Source organism: Rhinopithecus bieti, unplaced genomic scaffold (assembly GCF_001698545.2).
Source record: "Rhinopithecus bieti isolate Rb0 unplaced genomic scaffold, ASM169854v2 scaffold_58095, whole genome shotgun sequence".
Classification (NCBI taxonomy): domain Eukaryota; kingdom Metazoa; phylum Chordata; class Mammalia; order Primates; family Cercopithecidae; genus Rhinopithecus; species Rhinopithecus bieti.
Window position 1 is genome coordinate 1,199,752 of NW_016823660.1, and position 23,582 is coordinate 1,223,333.

Genomic DNA, 23,582 nt, shown 5'->3' on the forward strand with positions numbered 1-23,582 from the left:
AAAAAAAAAAAAAAAAAAAAAAAAAGAAAAGAAAAGAGAAAGAAACATTTACCTACCACACAAGAGAACTGTGTGGTTAGAGAATAAAATAAAAATACAAAAAAATTAAGGACAGTAAGAACAGACTAATGACCAACTAGCCTAAGATAGCTTTATTTTTAGGATAAGAACTTAACCACTTAACACTACTTTTAAGTATATTATGTGAAAATGTACACCAGAAGACTGATCATTTTATTTTTATTTATTTATTTTGAGATGGAGTCTTGCTCTGTCAGCTAGGTTAGGGTGCAGAAGTACCATCTCAGCTCACTGCAACCTGTGTCTCCTGCGTTCAAGCGATTCTCGTACCTCAGCTTCCCGAGTAGCTGGGATTTACAGGCATGTGCCATCACGCCTGGTTAACTTTTGTATTTTTAGTAGAGATAGCGTTTCATCATCTTGGTCAGGCTGGTCTCAAACTCCTGACCTCAGGTGATCCACCTGCCTTGGCCTAAAAATTGATCATTCTCAACAGAAAATTTTGCAATGCTCTTAAGAATTAACGTGTGACTCTGAATAGTTTGCAAATTAAACCACATCTATTTTTATTCAGACTTTTTCAAAGTGGCTGCCTAAATATTCTGAAACATAAGTAGCATTACTGAAAAGCAAGGCTGGAATTAAATAATGCAATTCATCAGAAAAAAATGACAACATTTTATCTAGTACCCATCTCCTCCCTTCTCAGAATTTTTTAAAAGTGTTTTAAGTAGCTACCCGAATTCCTACTTTTCTAGTAATTAGCATATTTTAAATATTCTGAGTAATTATTTATACAGATTTTTTAGAAACATACCAGAAGTTTTTATACCAATTTCAACAAATGCTCTATTGTTTTGATGTAAAATTTCACCATAAACATTACGTACATAGAATGGCTTATCTCCAGTAACTACCAGACGCATAACAAGTATTGAAAAATATACACAAGATCCAAGCACCACTAACTCAATCATACTACCAATGGTCTTAAACTACAGTGGATATAAATTTCCAAACTCAAACAAACAAACAAAAAAAACAATGTTCAACTATAAATTTCAAAAGAAAACAAAGACCATTCCTAAACTGAGGATTTTACTACTTACATAACTTTGCACAATGCAAATAAATTTTTAAAAACTTACAAAGATTTACCTTCATTTATTTTAGATATGTCCACATTAGAATTATTAAGCTGCAGCGTGGCTTGCAAAGCAGGAAGCAATTGTCTAAGGAGATTTGGGTCCTGAAGTAAGGGAGGTATTGGTGACTGTGGAACAGGAGAAACAGGGACCGCTGAAGCAGATGTTGGAGGTGCAGATGTGGGGTTCAGTCCAGAGGCAGAAGATGTGGAAGGAGTTGTGCAAGAATGTGATACGGATTTGTCTCCTGATGTAGATTCTAAATAAAAAGACAATAAACCTGAAAAATTACTTGAATAGAGAAAATCAGAACAAACATCAAAAGAACATCTCGCATGTGCCAGGTGCCTAACACAAGTAATCTCATTTAACCCTTACATTGGCGCACAGAGGATGCTCAGTAAACATCCAAGTGACTAGAACAATGATTCAGACATTTCTCACTCTACTTCGTAGGTAAGAAAGCTGAACAACACAGGTCAGATAAACCTGAAGCCATAAAACCTGGTAAATCATACCCATATCTGATTTGAAAAGTACCAATCTGTCCACTAGCAATGCTATCTCAAAGACAATTATTTATTAACCACATATTCAAGTAAGCTTCCATTAGGATAAACGGACAATATAATTCTACAGAATTTAATTTATATCTCATAAAATAAGGTGAAAAATGTTTATGGCCACAATAACAACCTACCTAAATATGACATTGGTCTTAACACAAATCAGGATAGGTACCAAGGTGATTACAACCAGAATGGGCTAAAGACATGATGAGAAAAGACTTTTATATACTTAATAACTGAGTTTTGTAACTACATACTTCCCTTCTGTAATTCAATATATAAGGCAATGAGCTATTTGTTTCAATTAAAGATTATTAAAATTAAAAGGACACTTTCATAGTAAAACAACCCACCTTACAGTATTTAGAAATAAAGGATGAATAAAATATGCATGGAAAATTATTTGAAAGCTGTTGTTTCAATTATTTATATAGATTTAATGTAACTGTAATCAAAGCCCCAAGAGCACTGTTAATAGTATTTGACAAGCTAGTAACATAAATCCTGAAGATTCCATATCCTGAAGAAAAAGAACACTGCCAGCAGGACATGTCCTGCCAAATATAAAAACTTACATTTAAAACAAAGCCAGTTAAAGGTAGACTGAACTTCTGTGTAGGTATTTAAGTCTTTAAAACTATTAGAGGAAAACACAGAAAGGTATCTGTAACACCAAGCAGAAGATGTGTAAAGTTACAAAAAGCAAAACAATTATATTCAAAGTGGTAATCAGAATATTTAAAGAACTTCTGTAAGTCAAAAAAGACAAATTGTCCAATAGAAAAATGTACAGAAGACATTATTTCAAAGAAGGAACTTGAATGCCTAGGAAATTCAAGAAAAGATGCTCAACTTCATTCAGAATCAGGAAAATGTAAAATAAAGCAACATAACCCTTTACACTCACCATAATGCAAAAATTTAAAAGTCAGACAATACCAAATGTTGGCAGAGTAATGAGAACATTTACTTAACATTTCTGGTGGATAATAAATTGATACAACCACACTGGAAAGTAATTTGGCATTATTTAGAAAAGTTGAAGACACAAACACTACATGACCCAGTAATTCCCCTTTAGGTACACATCCTCAGAGAAACTCAGATATATGTAAATCAGGAGAAATATTCAAAGACTATCAGAACAGCATTGTTTGCTTTATTTTAGCACAAAACTAGGAATGATCTATTTCTTCAAGATTTTCAAGATCATATATACAGTAATAGCAAGCTTACTGAAAACAGACTTGCCTATGAGTCTTTTTACACTACTATAATGGTCAAAAGAACTAGGGATAATAGCTCTCTAAAATGTGGATCTTATAGCTGATTTAAGTACAGTTCTATAATGGTCCAAAGAAACTAGGATAATAGCTCTCTGAAGTGTGGATCTTATAGCTGATTTAAGTACAGTTCAAAAATGTGTTGATTAACCATGATGAACTCAGAAGGACTAAGATATTTTTATTTGTGTCAGGGTATACACTTTTAAAGGAGGGTGCTTGAATCCAGCAGACTGCCTATTATTTTCAGTTTTGCTGTTCTGGATTCATAGACAAGTATAAAGAAACTCGAATAAAACGATAAAAGTTTTCCTTGTGAAAATTCTGCTGTCAGATGGACGTGGTGGCTCATGCCTATAAACCCAGCATTTTGTGAGGCTAAAGCAGGTGATTGCTTGAGCCTAGGATTTCAAAGACCAGCCTGGGCAACATGGGAAAATGCTGTCTCTACTAAAATTACAAAAAATTAGCCAGGTGTGGTGGCCTGCGCCTGTGGTACCAGCTACTCAGGAAGCTGAGGTGGGAGAATCACAAAGTCGTGGCTGCAGTAAGCCGTGATCGAGCCACTGCTATCTAGCCTGGGCAATGGGAGTGAGACCCGGTATTTAAAAAAAAAAAAACCAAAACCCCACTGCTGTCAGCTATTGTATTTTATGCGGCAATCAATTACAGAGTCTATTAGCAGTATTCTCCAGATCGCATCCCTCTTAAAAGTTCTTTCACACACAACTTGGGGGCATCCTGATTAACAATGAAATACACTGTTTCTACTTACTGCATGAATTAAACTAGTATTAATATCCCCCTGAAATTATCCTCATTCTTTATTTCTGTAAATTTTCTTCTGCTTTTAACAGAAACAAGTTGGAGAAGAAAGTGCAAGGTGTTTACAACTTTATTTGGTGCTACCAAATCTACGAGACAGGAAAAATTAACAGAAGGGCTTAAAACTCCTTCAGTGTTGCTCATCAAGCCAAGCAAAAGGGAAAATACCCCAAAATCAAAAACAAATACACATCATCATTAACAAAAAATAGCAAAAACATCCTTAATTTCTATTTAATAAGTTTATTTACCCCAACGATAGACTTCTTTTGCAGTTTTGGGGGATTATAGGTGAGTAGTGTGGAAACCAGTTGATCTTACTTAGTATTTATGGGACTCTTGGGCAAGTGACATCTCTGAAGGCCAGAATTTCTCTATGAAAAGGTTTGATTTTATTAAACCTTCTAATAAAGGTATTAGTCCTCAACAGATTGCTCATCGGAATCACTTTTAAAGTTAAAAAACTAAAGGAAACAGATACCTGGGCTCCAAGTCACATCTACTGAACGGAAGCCTGGGCATATCTAACAACTTGTAAAAATTCTATGTGTGATTCTGGCACTACTTGCTGTTTACGCAAAAATAGACTGGAGAACCTCCAAGGTTCCTTTTAACTTTAAAAACAAAAGAAAAACAAAGCAAAAAAGAAAAAATATAGCGCAATGTGGGAAACTGAATTGAATAAGGATACAATCAAGGACAGAAGCAAAATCTTTTATCCATGCAGGTCTACAGCATGCTGTATTTACACTTTATTGAGCCACTCACTCAACCAAAGACACACATACAAACGTCCTTCCATAACATGTTGCAAGTTATTTACATATTTCTTATGTTACACACCTCAATCTACATAAATAATACTAATAGCGGACTGAGTTTCATAATACAAACATAAAATGCTATTCTGAGAGGTAATTTTTATAGTTTTATCACTGAAATGTTATAAAAGGTAGAAGTTTTATATTTAAAGTGTTGGTTGGGTGCCCCTCCCCTTTGGTTCGGAGAGCCCTTACTCCAAATCTAGCATATTACTCAGTATCTTCTATTACATAACATTTATTATCCCTTCTTTGTACTAGGAACATGAGCTTCCTCAGGAGAGGAACTGTGTTGTACTTTTTTTTTTTTTTCTGAGATATAGTCATTGTCTGGCACCCAGGCTGGAGTGGCGCGATCTTGGCTCACTGCAATCTCTGCCTCCCGGGTTCAAGTGATTCTCCTGCCTCAGCTGGGATTACAGATGCGTGCCACCACACTCAGCGAATTTTTTTGTATTTTTAGTAGAGATGGGATTGTGCCACATTGGCCAGGCTGGTCTTGAACTCCTCGCCTCAACTATCTGCTCATCTCGGCCTCCCAAAGTGCTGGGATTACAGGCATGAGCCACTGTGCCCGGCCTGTTGTACTTTTCTCTGTAGCCCTTGTAGAAAACAGGACTCGGCACCAAAATGGCATCAACATAAACTTGTTGCCTGGATGCCAGTTAACGACAGCATTCTTCAATACAGGTAACAGGAGCATGTACACGAGCATCTGCATTTAACTTCTAGGCCAATCATCTTTATTGGCCTCGAAACTGATAATGCTAAACAACAACAAAAAAAAAAACCTGATAATGCTGGGAAGGTAGTCCTTACACTTCCATCGAGGTAACAAAGAAAATGATGAACAGCTCATTTTACGCTATATTCATAAAGCTAAATAACACTATGTAAAGACAAATTTAACTTATTTTAAATAATCTGATGAAAATAACTCAAACCACCTTTTGTAAACACAAAGGCAAAAAAACTTTGGAGTAATTTTTTAAAATCAATGTATTTTTAGTATACAAATATCTAATTCTAATTAACACTTTCATTTGTCTGAAACCTTTTCGGCTAATTTGTTAGGATATGAGGTTAACGTGCTTATGTTTTACATGTTTGCAACAAACTGAACATAAATACAAAATCCACATCTTTGAAAACAGCTCAACACAAATGAATTTACATAAGAGAGAATGCAGTGTTTCTCATTAACAACTCAGTTCAATGCATTCTTCTGCTCTTGAAGAGTATCAGCCCGACTCTCATTGCTTCAATGCAAACTTTTCCAAGCATTCAGGAAACCTAGACTACAGATCAAGCTCGTTCATGAGGCCTAGGACAGCTCTGAATGTGGCTCAACACAAATTTGTAAACTTTCTTAAAACATGCAATTTTTAAAAAACCTCATCAGCTTTCATTAGTAGATTTTATGTGTGGACCAAGACAATTCTTCTTCCAATGAAGCCCAGGGAAGCCGAAAGATTGGACACTCCTACTTTAATGGTCTTTCATAATCATTCTTTGGTAATGGAATAATACCTGGTTTTAGCTCTAGTGCTGACTTGTGTGTGCCTATGATCTTTCAAAGGGTATTTTGTGATCTCTTCCTAAGCTATTTTAAACTTTCCTTCACTCTCCCATTTGATATTTCTGTGCCTTGTGTATCTCTGACCAATTATTTGGTATGTGCCATAAATGTCACCCTTCGATTTTAAGTTGTAGGTATTTGCTTTAAGAGACAACACTTCTTAATGCTTTGTAATTATAAATAATTCACTTGTATTTCCAAATTCTGCTGGGGTGGGGGGTGGCAGCCTACCAAAGACTAGACACGTAAAAATCTGTTGCTATAACCTCTTTCTAGGGTTTAAACTATCACTTCAACTCTTCTTATAGGTACGCTTGCAAACTACTGTAAAGAGCATAAAGCCAAACTTTATTTCTGAGCTGCATTTTTCTGGTATCTCAAATCCTTTTCAATATACGGAAGATCTAAAATGATACTGGTAATAAGCGCACTTCTAATCATTACTTTCCTGTTGTGTTTTGACAGTTGCTCTAACACTGAGCAGGACAAGGGAACACGTGAAACTCAAATTACTGCTACAAAGGCAGACTGCTTTATTTTGTAATAGTGGTGTTACATGGGAGACACAGCAGATTATGAAGAGGTATGTAAGTGTAGTAGGAAAAAAACATAAGGTAGGTAGGTGACAACACCTAAATCTGTGACTTTAATTTTTAAATTCATGAGTATTTTTACTCATGTATCCTTCTAGATCTCAATGCATTTATAAATGTACATAAATACGCTGATGTTTTATAATGAAGACAGTATCCTTTTTTAACTTGTTTTATTCAACTGAGAAAATCTTCATGTTAATACATACAAAAGATAAGCAATTTCCAACAGACATTGCTAAAGTGACATCCCATACTAGCAAGACCCACTTACACACTCCCACATACTGTGCTTCCCAGAAACATTCCATTGTTGTCACTAGTCTCAAGAGTGAAAAATATCCTCATAGTAATCTTAATTTTCAACATGCACTAGCAATCTTTCTCTTGCATTGTTTTTATCCTGGTAAAGTATACACAGCATCAAACTTACTATTTTAACCATTTTACAAGTATAAGGCAATTTCATTAAGTACATCCACGTTTCTGTGCAACTATCATGACTATACTTCTCCAGAACATTTTCATCTTCCCAAACAGAAACTTAACACCCACTCCCACCCCAGACACCATCGAACAGTCCCTGGTAACTACTATTCCAGTTTCTGCCTGTATGAATTTGCCCAGTCTAGGTACTGTTGTATATGTGGAATCATAAAATATGTATCCTTCTCCTCCTGGCTTATTTCATGTAATATTCTTAAGGTTCATCCATGTTGTATGTACCATGTATCAGAATTTCACTCTGCTGATGAACACTTGATTGTTTCTAATGTTTGTCTGTTGTGAATTACTAGAAACAACCACATGTAAGCATGTTTGAGTCTCTGCCTTTCTTTTGGGTATGTATCTAGAAATGGAATTGCCAGATCCTACACATAATCCTATGTTTAACTTTTTGAAGAACTTACAAACTATATTCCAGAGTAGCTGCATCATTTTACACTCCCACCAAAAGTACAAGGGTTTCAATTTTTCCACATCTTCCGAAACACCTATTTCCATTTTTTAATTATAATAGTCTTCCTAACGGGTATTAAGTGTTATTTCATTATGGTTTTTGAATTGCATTTCCCTAATGACTAATGAGGTTGAGCACCTCTTCATGTGCTTACTGGCCACCAGAATGTCTTATTTGCAGAAATGTTTATTCGAGTCCTTTGCCCATTTATGAACTATGTTGTTTTATGTGGTTGAGCTCGACTTCTACGTATATTCATTCATACCTTATCGACATACATGATTTACAAATATTTCATTTCATTCTATGAATTGCACTTTCACTCCCTTTGATGTACAAGTTTTTAATACTGATGAAGTGCCTATTTTTTTCTTTTGTTGCCTGTGCTTTGGTATTATATTTCAAGAAATCATGGCCAACTCCAATACTATTAGATTTTGTTTTCTTCCAAATGTCTTAGTGTTTTAGTTCTTAACTTTAGGTCTTTAATCCATTCTCAGTGAATTTTTGTATTTGGTGCAATTGCCCTTTTCTAATTTTCTATTCCTAGTCTTTGTCTATGGTTCCATTGGATTGTCTTTTTCATAATGCTTTGTATTTTTTTATGTATCTTCAACATATCTTGTTAACTATGTTTTAAGTATTTTCTCCTGTCTGATACTTATCTTTCAACCTTAGCTTACTGTTATTAACTTTCCATAAAGAAGTTTTAAATGTCTTATATATGGTCAAATTTATTAATTTTTAAAAAGACAAATCCATTTGGGTCTTGATGAATATTTTCCTTACCCTCATTAGGAAACAATATTTCCTAATACTCTTTTGATCAGTTATTTCTTCATTAAGTTGACTAAACCTAGTTAAACTTAATGACTAAGACTAAACTCCTACACCAATGTATTCGATTATTCAATAAATATTGGAATAACTATGGCCAATCTTTATAACTTTTCATGAGTAGTAACCCTAAAAATTATTTTAAAGCAAATCAACCGAGTGCTGAAGTTGGCCCACTACCACTGCCAGTTAATGACCAACCATCTACATCAGCTTTAAGAGCCTAGCTTTAATACATACTGAAGTTTCTGACTTCATTCAATTGTCATTTAGTCTATAGATAGCATAAAAACAGAAGGGAATTTTACTTCAAGTGACTGACTCACACCTCATATTAACATGACTAGTCTGTCCTGCCCATTACATATGGCACCAACATGTGAGTATGTGATTATTTACATATGTTCATACTGAGAGCTAGCTTGAGGTTACTAAATAGGTCTAATCCTATGGCTACTTTGTTTTGTTTTCAAATTTATCTCTGCTAATAAATCATAATTCTAAATCACTAAATAAGGAACTTATTGAATAAGGTTATTTTATTTTATTTTTTTGAGGCGGAGTCTCGCTCTTTGGCCCAGGCTGGAGTGCAGTGGCCGGATCTTGGCTCACTGCAAGCTCCGCCTCCCGGGTTTATGCCGTTCTCCTGCCTCAGCCTCCTAAACAGCTGGGACTACAGGCGCCCGCCAGGATGCCTGGCTAGTTTTTTGTATTTTTTTTAGTAGAGACGGAGTTTCACCGTGTTAGCCAGGATGGTCTCGATCTCCTGACCTCGTGATCCGCCCGTCTCGGCCTCCCGAAGTGCTGAGATTACAAGTTTGAGCCACTGCGCCCGGCCTTGAATAAGGTTATTAAACTCTCCTGACAACTTGGTCATAGCAAACAATAAGGACCCACGTTTCCTCTTTCGTCATTTCACAAATCTGGAAGGGATGGCAGAGTTAGAGCAGGTTTAAAATGGCCACTGGGGAATCAACTGATAAAACTCAGTTTTACATTTTTTTGGTGTATCAGAGTTTCTCTTTTTATGGTTGTCCAATAAAGTGATCATACATAGATGTTCAAATGTTCCCCTAACAAACAAATATAGACCTAAACGGGGTCACCTCACTCCCTTGTTTCACTCTACCTAACATCAAGACTGTTCTCTGCAAAAGTAAAGAGCTCTGCAGCTTTCTCTACCCTTCTGACCACTCACACAGGCAAAAACCTTGATTTCACCTTAGGTTCTTTCTCTCAAATGACACATTGGCATCAAACAGATCTAAATCCATTGCTGGTATGCTTTAATCAGATGCGCAACACATATACAAACTTATTTTTCTTCAAATACTTTTTTAAACCATGACCAGTGCAAGTGCCCCCAACTCTCAACACCTGTTCTTAGAGCATCCATCTACAACAAATATTTACACATACAACATGGATGCCTATACAACATCCATTACACACGCTGTATAGGCATCCATCCAACATTTACACACTGTTGTATAGGCATCTACAACAAACATTTACACACTGCCTATTATTTGTCAAGCACTAGGAATAGAGCAGTGGTTAAGAAAGACAAAGACTCTGCTCTTGTACACAGCATCCACCACTGACAACTTTAGACACAGCTCAGCTATACTATTAGTGCTTAAGACCAACAGGCCAACCTGATTTGAACCATCAGCGCTTAATATAAATTATTTAACTGTTAAGAAAAACCCTTTGGGAGGCCGAGACGGGCGGATCACGAGGTCAGGAGATCGAGACCATCCTGGCTAAAATGGCGAAACTCCGTCTCTACTAAAAAAAATACAAAAAACTAGCCGGGCGAGGTGGCGGGCGCCTGTAGTCCCAGCTACTCGGGAGGCTGAGGCAGGAGGTAGGAGAACGGCGTGAACCCGGAAGGCGGAGCATGCAGTGAGCTGAGATCCGGTCACTGCACTCCAGCCTGGGCGACAGAGCGAGACTCTGTCTCAAAAACAAAAAACAAAAAACAAAAAAACCCAAAAAACAAAAAACCTAAACAAGTAAAATCACTAAGTTGATGAGAAGAGTCAATAGAACGCTTAATTTAAAAAACATGGAGGTCCCCGTTGAGGGAAAAAAAAAATATGCCAAACAGACACTTCAGAAACACGAAGAACAATCGAAATGAACAATCTAAACAGACTAAATGGAAAACAATCTGTAAAGATTAAAGTTGCTATAAAACTTATCTAAGGATGTAACAGTCTTCAATTAACATACAAGGAGAAGTACGTGGAAAGGCTGCACAATTTCCCCTATATAAACAGGTAATTCCATGGTAGGTAATCGAGTTTCTTCCTACAAGTTTAAGAATACTATAATGCTTGTGATTAGCAAACACACCGTGAAATTTAAACTCGAATCTACTCTGTCAGAAATTTTACATTACGAGCGTCCAAAATGACACAGATGTGCAGTATGTTATGTCTTTCATTATATCTGGTTTTGAGGAAAGAACAGGGTTGTGGAGAAGCTGTCTCTAACACTACACGTTTGAACTGGGGTAATGTTTAGGGTCTTCATTTCTAAGACAGAGATATTACCACCTTCCCTCACAGTGTTGTTTTAAGTATAAACTAAAATGAACATAAGACAATTAGCATCAAACTGCATAGGGAAGGGTTAGAAGATGAATAAAGTACGAAATACAGTAAAACATAATGTTGAGCCCTAAAGGGGATATAATCTAATTGAAAAAACTGAAATTACAATGTTTAAGTTTTGTTACAAAAGAGTACTGGATTCAACAGGACAGCAATGAAAGAAAGAACATGTTCTATTTAGCAAAAGCTCAGGACAGGAAAGATAATGGCAAGTCCTAAGAAATGTCCAAGTTTGCAACAGATGAATTAGAGAATTAAGAGTGAAATGGGTGGAGATCAAGCTAGCAAAACAGACTGCAACCATCCTGTCAAGTGCTTGCTATAATCTTACTAAGTATGGACTTTATCATTTGGATGTTTAAAAAACCACTAGAAGTTTCTAAGCAAGGAGCTGACACAATTCAATTTAAATTGTATAACGATGCCATTGTTAAGTGGACAGATTGGGTAAGAAGATAATCAGGAGATTATTTCAAGAGAACCTGGCCAGGCACTGTGGCTTGCACCTGTAATCCCAGCATGTTGGGAGGCCAAGGCCAGAGGACTGCTTGAGGCCAAAAGTTTGAGATCAGTCTAAGCAACACAGTGATTTTTACAAATTAACAAACAGAGAGAGATGATCTGAATTTCAGTAAGTGAAATCTCCACGAAAGATTTTTACAACGAAAAGAGAGAATCTTAATTTCAATGAGTGCTAGGAGACAGAGCCCAAGATTTGGCAATGGGTGGGTGGGTGAGAATGTTTAAGAATAAGGCAAAGTTAGGGAGAACAGTGTTGTCAATTACTGCAAATCTAAGAATAAATTGTGGGAAAGGGAGAAATTAGGGACACATTGTATATGAGGATATGTAACAAATACTGAGAGTTTACACGTAGATACATAAGTCTGAACTAGAACTAAAGCTTTGGTAGTCATAACAGTAACAAAATGACTACCAAGGAATATGGTGAACAAGAAAAAGAACCAAACAGAGGAAAAAAGGCTGAAATGCTGATATGTAAGAAGCAGGAAGGAACAGAAATAGGTAACTGAAGGAGGGTAGTATCACAGAAGCCAGAGGAAGAATTTCAAAAGGAGTTAAAAGTGTTAAATGTACAAAGGTGACATGGGATAAATACTTTCAAAGGGCCATCAGAATTTTAACTGACAAGGATTTTAAAATAAAGTTTTCTGTGAGCAAATTGTCAAAATTATAGGAAATTTAAAAACCAAAATGTCCTATGGAAAATATAATAACTATAGCATTAATTCAGATTTCATCTCTCAGTATTTCTCTTTGCAAATTTAATTCTGTCACAGGGTAAATCCAACATGTTATTTATAAATGTTGGCACAAACCATCTTGACCGAATTTGACATCTGGAACAAGCATTAATCTGACACATTATGTACTCTATGATATATAAAGTATATGGCTGAATAACAAGGAAAATTCAAATAACATGCATAGTACATATGCATGTATTACATACATGTAATATAAGAAAATTTCAAACAACATGTATTGATAGTTTAGTTTCTGCTCAACTATAAATATTAATCTATATTAATCTAGATTTTAAGGGGGCTACAAGTTCTTTTTTAGGATTCTTTAAAATCACACTGTAGTTCAAGGAGAGGGGAAATCAGAAACAAAAGAAATCCAACTACTTGAGCCCTCTGCCAACAAATTAAATCAATGTGAATTAACGTATCAAGCCTCTCCTAAACCCACAGGACACTTAAAAGTGCATCAACACTTACTAATGGTCTGCTAATGGATTTACCTGTGACAATTTATTTACTGCGTTTTAATTTCCTTAGACTCTTAAAACATACTATGAAGTACAAGTTTCGGACTGTGAATGGTCTATGCAAATTTCATCACACTACTTATGCTGTGTCACACCTTCCAAGTAGCTGTTCTTAAAATTTTTCTGTAACTTTTTAAACATGCTATGATTATTGACACTGAGTTGGATAAACACAATTTGGGTTGCAATGTTTAACTTCCACTCTTCAGACTTAAGGTCCAACTCAGACATTAACACTCCTTATCTTATGGCCCACAACTTAATTTTCTAATTGCAAATTGAAACCAATAATGAAATGTTATACAGAATTCGTTTTAAAATATCTCTATTCATATTAAGTATTAAGAGAAAACTGAGACGATTTATAAACTGTCAAGACAATGATCACAAAAAAAGAAAATTGAAGAGACAGTTATTTGACTTTAACAAATTACTTAAACCATTATTGTTATTGTTACACATTAAGCACCTGACTTAATCCAGAGATAAGAAACAGTTCTGAGGCTGGATAATTATAAATTAAAGAAAAAAGCTAAATATTGCTAACTCTACACCCAACTACACAGAAACATTCTAAAAGACTTTTTAAAAAATTTATAATTCGGAGACTTGTAAGCCAAAGGAAATAATGTAATATATAAGAAACTTAGAAACTATATAGTTCAACGTGCAGCATCTAGTAATAATGGCATACCTTTTCTTTCTGTTTTCTGTGCAGGGACAGAAGATGTGGGTGTAGGCAGTTTTGATAAAGTAGATGCTCCATTAGCATCAAATGATTTCTTTGGCTGGTGATCAGACTGTAGCGTAAATGGACTAGAAGGAACAGTGCTTGGGGTAGCAGTTGGATGAACCACTGGTTTGATGGGGTGCTGTACTGGCGTAGAACTACTGTGAGTCTCTGCTCTTGGCAGTCTGTAGTCTCTGTCATTGTGTCTGCTTGTTTGAGACAAAATATTCTGTGGGAGCAAACTACTGGCATCACTGGAATGCTTGTCTTCCACTTTAGTTCACAGTTCGAAAAAACAGATGTTGGAATGACAGAAGGGGGAAGAAAAAAGATTACATTAGAATCCTACCTTTAACATCAGCTAATTCAGCAACATACTTGTACTTACATATTCTTTTATAAAACTGCAAACCCAGTTAGTGTCTGCAGTTTACCACTGGCATGTAAATATGCAATACTGGAAGAAGAGGAGTTTTTGCTCAACTATAAATATTCATCTATACTCATATTTCATCAAGGGGGCTACACATTTTTTAAGGATTCCTTAGAATCACACTGTAGTTCAAACAAAACATAAAAAAACAACAACAACAAAATCAACATGGAGTTACAATACCATCTCATAAAATTTTTTAATTGTTTTAAAAGCAGAAAAGTAAATGCTTCATTCTTTTACACTATGGGTCATAGATTTTAATAACTGAATTATTCACAGTGGTTCGACTGCAAAGGAATATTAGGCTTTACTAGCCTGGTCTTTCTAAATACTACGTTAGCTAATTAGTTGCCTCTAAAGCAGTTTATACGAAGGCTTAAATGAAATTATTTTAAGATGACTGAAGTTATGATGAACTGTGAACACAGTAAGTAAACCAATCTGTAGTATTTTTAATGTTACAAATAACCAGAGAGTTAGTAATAAAATCATGATGCATAATGCTATTTGAAAATAGAAGTCCAACACACACAGCACAGTCAGAACAATCTACTTATCGCTAGTTGTATTAAAAACAAATCCCCTTTCAATTTAAACCCACAAAAATACTTTAACCTCAGAAATACTGAAAACAGCTTAAAATCTATCAACAATTTAAATTCTAACACCATGATTCCTCAAAACAGTACAAAAGAAGGAAAATTTCAACGACCATGTTAAAGTTCATTCGAAGTGTTCAATCTAAATTACAATATTCCCAACAATAACTAAAGAATTCAAATAACCTCCAAGCAGAGAAATGACCTAAAATCCATGCATGTGATGTATAATAATTTTACTAAAGTATGCCCTCTCTGTTGATTATTGCATTGTTTTTTCCAATTCACAGCTCCTCCAATTGTAAAGACCAAGACAAAACAACGGAGGAGGAACATTCAAAGTAGAAGTCAGTTTCAAAGTTGTCAGTACACAACCACTACATGGTACACCACAACAAAAAGTACCGGAATACCACCCAAAAAAACAATCACATCAAAGCACAAGGTCTTTTGACAATGACTTAACATATAAAATTCAGTGTTATAAAGGATACAACATAAAATCTACAAAATGAACAGAATACAAACATCTGTTGTATGACAGTAATATATCAGTAAGCTATCAACTTGCATGAATATAAAATTTTAAAAATTTTATTCTACAGTTTCTACCTGCAATGAGGATACTACTAAGACAGAAACCTTTAGGGACAGATGTAACAGGATAATATCATGCCCAACCCTGTATACAATTTTTATTTCCTCAACCAAGAAAGCTTCCTTTCAGTTCGATAGGGCTAGTCAAAATGTATCAAGCATATGTACTCCAATGGAAATTAAGGATGATACTTCTAACATTTTTAAGTTAAAAAACAAAAAGGGCAGCAGCATTACAGGAACAGGGGAAGCTATAGCTGTAACGGCTTTCTATACTTACAACTCTAAATAAACACAGTTAAAGCAGTGCCTATTTGCCACCCTCCCAGAGGGCAGTGCTTTGCTTGTCCTGACTGGAGAGAGGGGAGGTATGCTACTGGCATCTAGTGAGAGGCCAGTTATGGTGCTCAACAACCTACAAAACAGGAAAGCCTTCCATAACAAACAATTACTTCACCCAAAATGTCATTAGTGCTTCTGTTGAGAAAGGTTTCTCTAAACATAAGCCATCAACATATAAAGCACAGATTCGCAAAAATAAAATTAGTAGCAGTTATAGCAAATTAAAATTTTATCCATATAATTTTCAGCATCAGGTTGAGGAGAATATTAACATTTGATAAAATATTTTATGTTTTTTTTGTTTTTTTTTTTTGAGACAGTCTCACTCTATCACCCAGGCTGTAGTGCAACAGCATGAATCTCGCCTCACCAAAATCTCTGCCTGCCTCAGCCTCCCAAGTGGCTGGGATTACAGGCGTGCACCACCATACTCAAATAATTTTTGTATTTTTAGTACAGACGGGGTTTCGCCACATCGGCCAGGCTGGTCTCAAACTTCTGACCTCAGATGATCCACCCGACTCGGCCTCCCAAAGTGCTGGGATTACAGGCATGAGCCACCATGTCCAGCCTTTGTTAAAATATTTTAGTGCTTTACAAACACTTAATATATTGCAAAAAAATGAACAAAAACCTCATTAAAACCCACTTTATCTCTTTACATGTAAAAATCTTTCCAATCCTTCCCCCTCTGCCATCTCCTAAAGTTTTTTTTATTGGTAGTCAAGAATAAGCTTTAAGCCACACTCGACACAAATACCAATATACTGAACACAAGCGAACACTCTGCCAACATGTTTCTGATAGACTAAGTTAAACCCTTGAATGGCTGATTGACTTTATTACTAAGTTGACCAATCTTTTAAAAAAGCAACACAGCTAAGGTTCTTTCTCAAACACTACCTAAACTCAAAAAAAGTGTGATACATGACTACATTTCAACACAAGCACAGACACAATGACTCATCATTTGCCTATCTAGGAATTTAAGTGAAGGCAGTAATCAGACAAGTGGGTAGATATGAATCATCATCTTGTTTATAGTAGGGAAAGGCTGAAAACTTTCCAAGTATTCATTGATAGGGGATTATTTATTGATGAAAGTTTACCTATGCAATCAATGTAACAAATGCAGAATTATAAACAGACATAAAAACATATTCCTGATACATTACTGAATAACAGGTAAAAAACAGTAATACAGAATCTCATTTTTGAAATACATATATATGTAATTTGTATACACATTTATAAGCATACAGAAAAAAGTCCATATTCCAAAATGTTTCAGGGTCATGGAATTTAAACGTTTTACCTAATTATTTACAAATATGGCATACTTTTGAAATCATGAAGAAAACAAGTTATTTTTATACTTATCTAATACTTTTTTTTTTTTTGTAGACTCAAGAGTCTTGCTCTGTCGCCCAAGCTGGAGTACAGTGGTGAAATCTCAGCTCACAGCAACCTCCGCCTCCTGGGTTCAATCGATTCTCCTGACTCAGCCTCCTGAGTGGCTGGGATTACAGGGCGTGCCACCACACCCAGCTAATTTTTGTATTTTAGTAGAGACCGGGTTTCACCATGTTGGCCAGGATGGGCTCGATCTCTTGACTTCGGGATGTGCCTGCCTCGGCCTCCCAAAGTGCTGGGATTACAGGCGTGAGCCACCGCGCCCAGCCATCTGTCACTCATTTTCTATGCATCCCCTACCCTGCAATTTGTTCAAAAAACTCACAAGCTGGGTGCAACTTGTTTATGTCTAGAGGAAAACCTCTCTCTCATTTTTAATTGACAAAAGTCAGTTAATTAAGATATAAAAAGAAATGGGACTAGAATCTAATTCTTCCACCTCAAAATTCAATGTTCAAAATTCAATGTTCTTCAATATGCCAACTTCAGTACTTTATATCATTTAAAAAATTATACACTATTTCACTGATTTAAAAATTTAATATTTCACACTTAATCCTGCAGATCTGTTACTGTTTCATCTTAAATATTGTCTCCCATCAAAAACTCAATAATCCCTCTGAGACCAAACATATTCCCTACTTTTTAGTTTGAGTTACAGGAGCAGAACTGAAACAATGAAGCCTAAGAATTCCCAGAAAACATGACCTAGAAATTCCTCTCAAAATTGCAAAATGAACCCGAGTAGTCTATGTGGCAGTTAAATATTTTTATTTTATTTTTTTTTTTTTGAGACAGAGTCTGACTCTGTTGCCAGGCTAGAGTACAGTGGCAAGATCATAGCTCTCTGAAGACCGAAACTCCAGGGCTCAAGTCATCTTCTTGCCTCAGCCTCCCAAGTGGCTGGGACTACAGCTGGGTGGTTAATTTTTAATTCTGTGGACACTGGGTCTTGCCATGTTGCATAGGCCAGTCTCAAACTCTTGGCCTCAAGCCATCCTCCTGCCTCGGCCTCCCAAAGGGCTGGGATTGCAGCAGGCATGAGCCACAGCACCGGGAGTACATTTTATTCAAGGTAAGGGAAGCCAGTGGAAACAGAGTACCTTTAATAAAGCTTCAAATTTGGAGAATGAATTACAAAACAAATGTATGGGATACAAAATTGTCCCACTAGCACAAAATCTGGCCTCAGAAGAACAATGAAGTATGCCCACAGTTTGATTTATAGATGAAGACAGCACCTTAGAACAAGAAGGCTTAACTTTTCTATTAGACATTTTTAAATTGTGTGCAAATTCAAAATAGAGATGTTACACAGATCTATGATCATGATGACATTTGTTTCTAAATACAAGGATAAACAAGTTACTCACTGGTAACATTTAAAAAAAAAAAAACAGTAGCTATTCTGATGTCACTTGTGTGTGGCTACGATTCAATTATTAGACTAAAACCTGATGAGATCTGTATCCAGTTTAATAGGACACAACTTAAGGGCAGGCAGGTAGGCTGGGAGAGGAAGCTCTTGTTTGGGGGGATCAGGGGAAACCGATCTAAAACAAAATTCTACTGTTTGCAATTCAGCTCCATTATAGCCATAATGCGCAGCAGGAAACACACACGTATACTACTCTACCATGTATCTTTTCCCTTTTCGGGGACCAAAATGGTGGCGGGTAGGGGATAATAAATCCAACATAAAAGAATCTCTACATGTTTCTATTTATTTTAATTTACATATGCAGACGGCGATGGATACAGATTTGAAAAATAATACGAATAAATCAAACATACATTTCAACGAAAAAAAATTAATACTTACTTCCACTGGCAAACCCACTAGTGGCTGTTGCTTGCATCACCTCTCTTCTGTAATCTCTATCTTTTGGGAAGCTGTTGACTGCCATCTTGTTTGCTTCTTTTGTCTCTGTTCTCTAAAAATAAAAAAAAATAAGATAAACACATAAAAATTACATTGAGGGCAGCATGAGTTTCCATAATAAACAGCTCTGGCCAAATGCCTAACAAATGTTATATAAAAAACAAAAGGAGTGAACATGGCCATAATTTAACTGGTGTGGGAGACGGAACGTGGCAAACAGAAACACTAATGTTTCTCACTAATGGCAAAACTATACCAATTAATTATACCACTAATGCCATAACCAAAGCTCATCAATTTTAATTCTACATGTGAAAGAAACATTATGGTTTTATTAAGCTATTAATATTTCCATCAAAATTAAAGATGCATAAATGTAGGTAAGTATTTTATTAACTATACTGACCATTCAAAAGGCCTTTGTGGACAGCTGCCTAGCTGTCCTGGAATTTTTTTTTTTTTTTTTTTTTTGGAGATAGCATCTTGCTCTATCGCTCAGGTTGGAGTGCAGTGGCACCATCATGGCTCACTGCAGCTGTGGCCTCCTAGGCTGAAGCCATTCTCCCACCTCAGCCTCCTTAGTAGCTGGGACTACAAGTGCATGCTACCACTCACAGCTAACTTTTTGTAGAGACAGGGTCTCACTATGTTGCCAGGGCTGGCCTCAAACTCCTGGGCTCAATCAATCCTCCAGTCTTGGCCTCCGAAAGTGCTGGGATTACTGGCACGAGCTACTGCACCTGGCCAGGTTTTTGTTTTTAAAAGTAAAGACAAATTATAGAAAACATGATGGGGCAACTAACCACTGCAACTAAAAAGTGCAGATGGGTAGCACCATAAAAAAGCTAAATTAGAATGTTTAATGCCGTAAGATGTTAACCTGTAGAACCAAGCTAGAAAAATAATGTTTAATTAGATTAAAAGCTAATTACCTTTCAAGCCACTCTTTTGGTTTTTCCCACTGTGAAACTTCTGTTCGACAATTGTAGTAGTACTTTTTCCCAGAAGAGCTAATATGCTCAGACCAGTCATCTGCAGAATCATAAGGCTTAAAAATATATTTTTTACAATTAGAAAATGTTAATACTACGTAATCACATGAAATATCAAGAACATCAAAGCACACATACAGGAAAACACTTATGAGATAAAGGTACTCTGAACTAGAATGCAATTATCTGCATAAGTATAAGACCTTAGTTTATGAAAGGCTTCAAAGAACAGAACTTCATAAAATACCAAAATTAAGCAGCATAAAAATTAGATTGTTAGACAAAGGAAACTGTGAAATTAACATCACCTTGATTTTAGAAAGCATGACAAAATCCCTCACAATTTTAACTGGTGAAATCCAGTAACATGGGGGTGAGGAATGCACTCTAGACTAGATGATGGCGTGAGATCGTCGGTTCTAAATTCTAAGGCACAATACTAATTACATATGGTATAAAAGAGAACAATCTTGCCTGTATTAACTGTTACTCAGAGAAAAAAGGAACCAAAATATGTAAACATAAACAGAAAGCTAATTAAAAGCTATAAATTTGTTTCACCTTCAAAATCGACAAGATCTTGTTCTCATGTAATATACAGGATTAGCAGTATCACTCATATTCCCATAACTAAAAATGGTCTTTCAAACATTATCAGATACAGTCTCTTCCAGGTATTTTTACAAGCAATGTAACATCACAATGAAATTAGAAAGATCTGAAAGGCCTAGTTTCCACGAAAAGAATCTCACAAAGATTAGTTAAGTTTCTGATTGGCCCCAGGAAATCTGGTAGAATTTCAAGTACTTTGGTTGAATTTCTTAATTAGTTTTTCAAAGGAGCTTACTGCAACATTGATTATATTTTGTCAAATAGCTAGAAAAGAGGATTTTGAGTGTTCCCAACACAAATGTTGGAGATGACACACACACAAATTACTGATTTGAACATTATTAAATATACTGAATGTATCGAAACATCACCATATATCCCAAAAATATGTACAACTGTCAATTTAGAAAAATAAAAAAAAAATTAAAAATATTAAACCACTTGAAAAAAGTAAAATGAAATAATGTACTGTACTATCATAGCCTATCCTTCCGGGTTCACTGTATTGTGACACAATTTTCAAGCTTGAGGAAACGAAGTCTTATTCACTACCTTACCCTTGGCCCAGCTTTAATTTTAACAACTAGGAAACAAGCCTAGAGAACTTATGAGCTGTCTATAGGTCACAAAATCAGTGATTTATCAAAGGACAAAAAACTCTGGTTTCCAAAGGCCTATTATTTCCACTAAATTAACACCAAATTTTGGAAATTCCCCTAATAATTCTCAAGGCAGTTGGAAAAAGATCACAGACTCTGCCGTGTATTTATATGCTCAGGTTTACATCTCAAAATAATGAGGGTGGCAAAGCAGCCCTGTGCCCCACACCTCAAAAGCAGTGGAGAGTTAATTCTCAATCCCACTAGCTTCCAGAAGCCTACAATCAAGCTTTAGGAACCCAATCACAAAGGGCCAAGTTCAGAAAGTTCTTCTCTATCACCCCCTCCTCCCTATACATAAATTATTATGCAACTGATCCCTTCTAAGGATGTTATCTGGAAGACTTGGTTTGCTTGCCAAGTGGTTATGTGGAATTACAGGATTGAAGAGGTACAATGAGATTTGAGACTAGTGGACAGAGGACACCAGAGGTCAGCACGGTCTAGGCCAGTGCTCTTCCAAGTGATGGTTTGCCAACTTACCCTGGAGGAAATAAGGAGTTTGCATTTGAATATATAAACATACAGTTTCTTTCACAGAAGTTGTGCTTTAAGAAAAAAAAAAAGTCAGTTGAACTAAACATTGTATTTAAGTGATTAACATTCTGGCACAACCTCCAGGACAGAAAGTTCACAATCAGAGCACTGGTCTACCACACTACATTGATTTTGCCTGTCAAATTGTAGATTAGTTCAAGCTGATGTCTTACACTTAACAAAAGTCCAGGGTAGAGCATACAATCACATATCAATAACTTTATTTTCTCCACTCCACTGCCGTCCTCAAGGGTTAAGGAAAAAGAAACCCTTCAAATTATGGGATAACTTTTACAATGCTGATGTGCAACAGCAGGTGTCAAATTTCTTAACTTTACAAAAAGAATATCTAACATTGAGAACTTAAACAAAAGGCCTGCAAACATTTAAAGTTTTCTAGATTTGGCCTGGGATGGTTGCCAACATATGCTCTAAAGCAGCTCTCCAAGTGTTATCCAGGAAACCTTGGGGAACCCCAAGACTCTTTCACAAGACCAAAACTATTTTCATAATAATACTAACATGATTTTTTTCTCCCTCGTTTTATCACAAGCATATAGTGAAGTTTACCCAGAGGCTCAACAAAACACTGGATGTATCACAACAGATTGAATGAAGAAGCAGATATGAAGTTACGAAATTCTAAGTGTCTTTTTCTATTAAGTCAAACATTACCAAGATGTTCAATATCTATTTAAAATTACTTTTCAAAAAAATGTTACATATGTTACCAATAATGGGTTTACAACTTTTTTTTTTTTTTTTTTTTTTTTTTTGAGGCGGAGTCTCGCTCTGTCGCCCGGACTGGAGTGCAGTGACCGGATCTCAGCTCACTGCAAGCTCCGCCTCCCGGGTTTGCGCCATTCTCCCACCTCAGCCTCCCAAGTAGCTGGGACTACAGGCGCCCGCCACCTCGCCCGGCTAGTTTTTGTATTTTTTAGTAGAGACGGGGTTTCACTGTGTTAGCCAGGATGGTCTCGATCTCCTGACCTCGTGATCCGCCCGTCTCGGCCTCCCAAAGTGCTGGGATTACAGGCTTGAGCCACCGCGCCCGGCCACAACTGATATTTTAAATGAAATATTTAAATTTCACAGTTTTAATTTTTAATATGGTAGATATTGATGAGACTCAAACTTTTCTTTCCGTTTTCCCCAAGATGAGGTCTTGCTATATTGCCCAGGTTGGTTTTTAACTCCTGGGCTCAAGTGAGCTTCCCTCCTCAGTCTCCCGAGTACCCAGGACTACAAGTGACAAACACCTCTCCTGGCTCAAGACTCAAAAGCTTCAAAGTATGCAGATGATACTTAGTTGATAATAAAAGGAGCTGGAATATGAATGCAAACTCATACAGGGTTGAACTTAAGCACATCTCAGCAAATTAAAATTGGCATAGAGTATTTAGAAGGGAAAATCTCAATTACAGTGTTTTTAAATAAAAATAAGCAATATTTTTTCACCAATTCAGAGCCCCCTTTGAAAAATCAAATATACATGACTAATTTAGTCTACAAGTCATACCATGATTTCTTATTTTACCTTTTTTTTTTTTTTTCTGAGACAGGGTCTTCCTGTCGGCCAGGCTGGAAGTACAGTGGTGCAACCATAGCTCACTGCAGCAGCCTCAACCTTTTGGGCTCAAGCAATCCTTTGCTTCAGCCTTCCAAGAAGTTGGGACCACAGAAACACACCACCACACTTAGCTCATTTTTTTTTTTTTTTTTTTTTTTTTTTT

The 23,582-nt window shown here is 36.1% G+C and overlaps 1 protein-coding gene across 1 annotated transcript in view; it reads right to left on the minus strand.

Annotated features, from left to right (window-relative positions):
* WAC (WW domain containing adaptor with coiled-coil) overlaps positions 1-23,582 on the minus strand; it is a 91,075-nt gene that overhangs the window by 9,601 nt on the left and 57,892 nt on the right. Inside the window, exons 5-8 of the mRNA XM_017861695.1 lie at positions 19,982-20,097; positions 18,990-19,099; positions 13,745-14,053; positions 1,180-1,425 (exon numbers count right to left, since the gene is read on the minus strand). Of these exons, the coding sequence (XP_017717184.1) occupies positions 1,180-1,425; positions 13,745-14,053; positions 18,990-19,099; positions 19,982-20,097 (781 nt within the window). The remainder of the gene's footprint in view (positions 1-1,179; positions 1,426-13,744; positions 14,054-18,989; positions 19,100-19,981; positions 20,098-23,582) is intronic.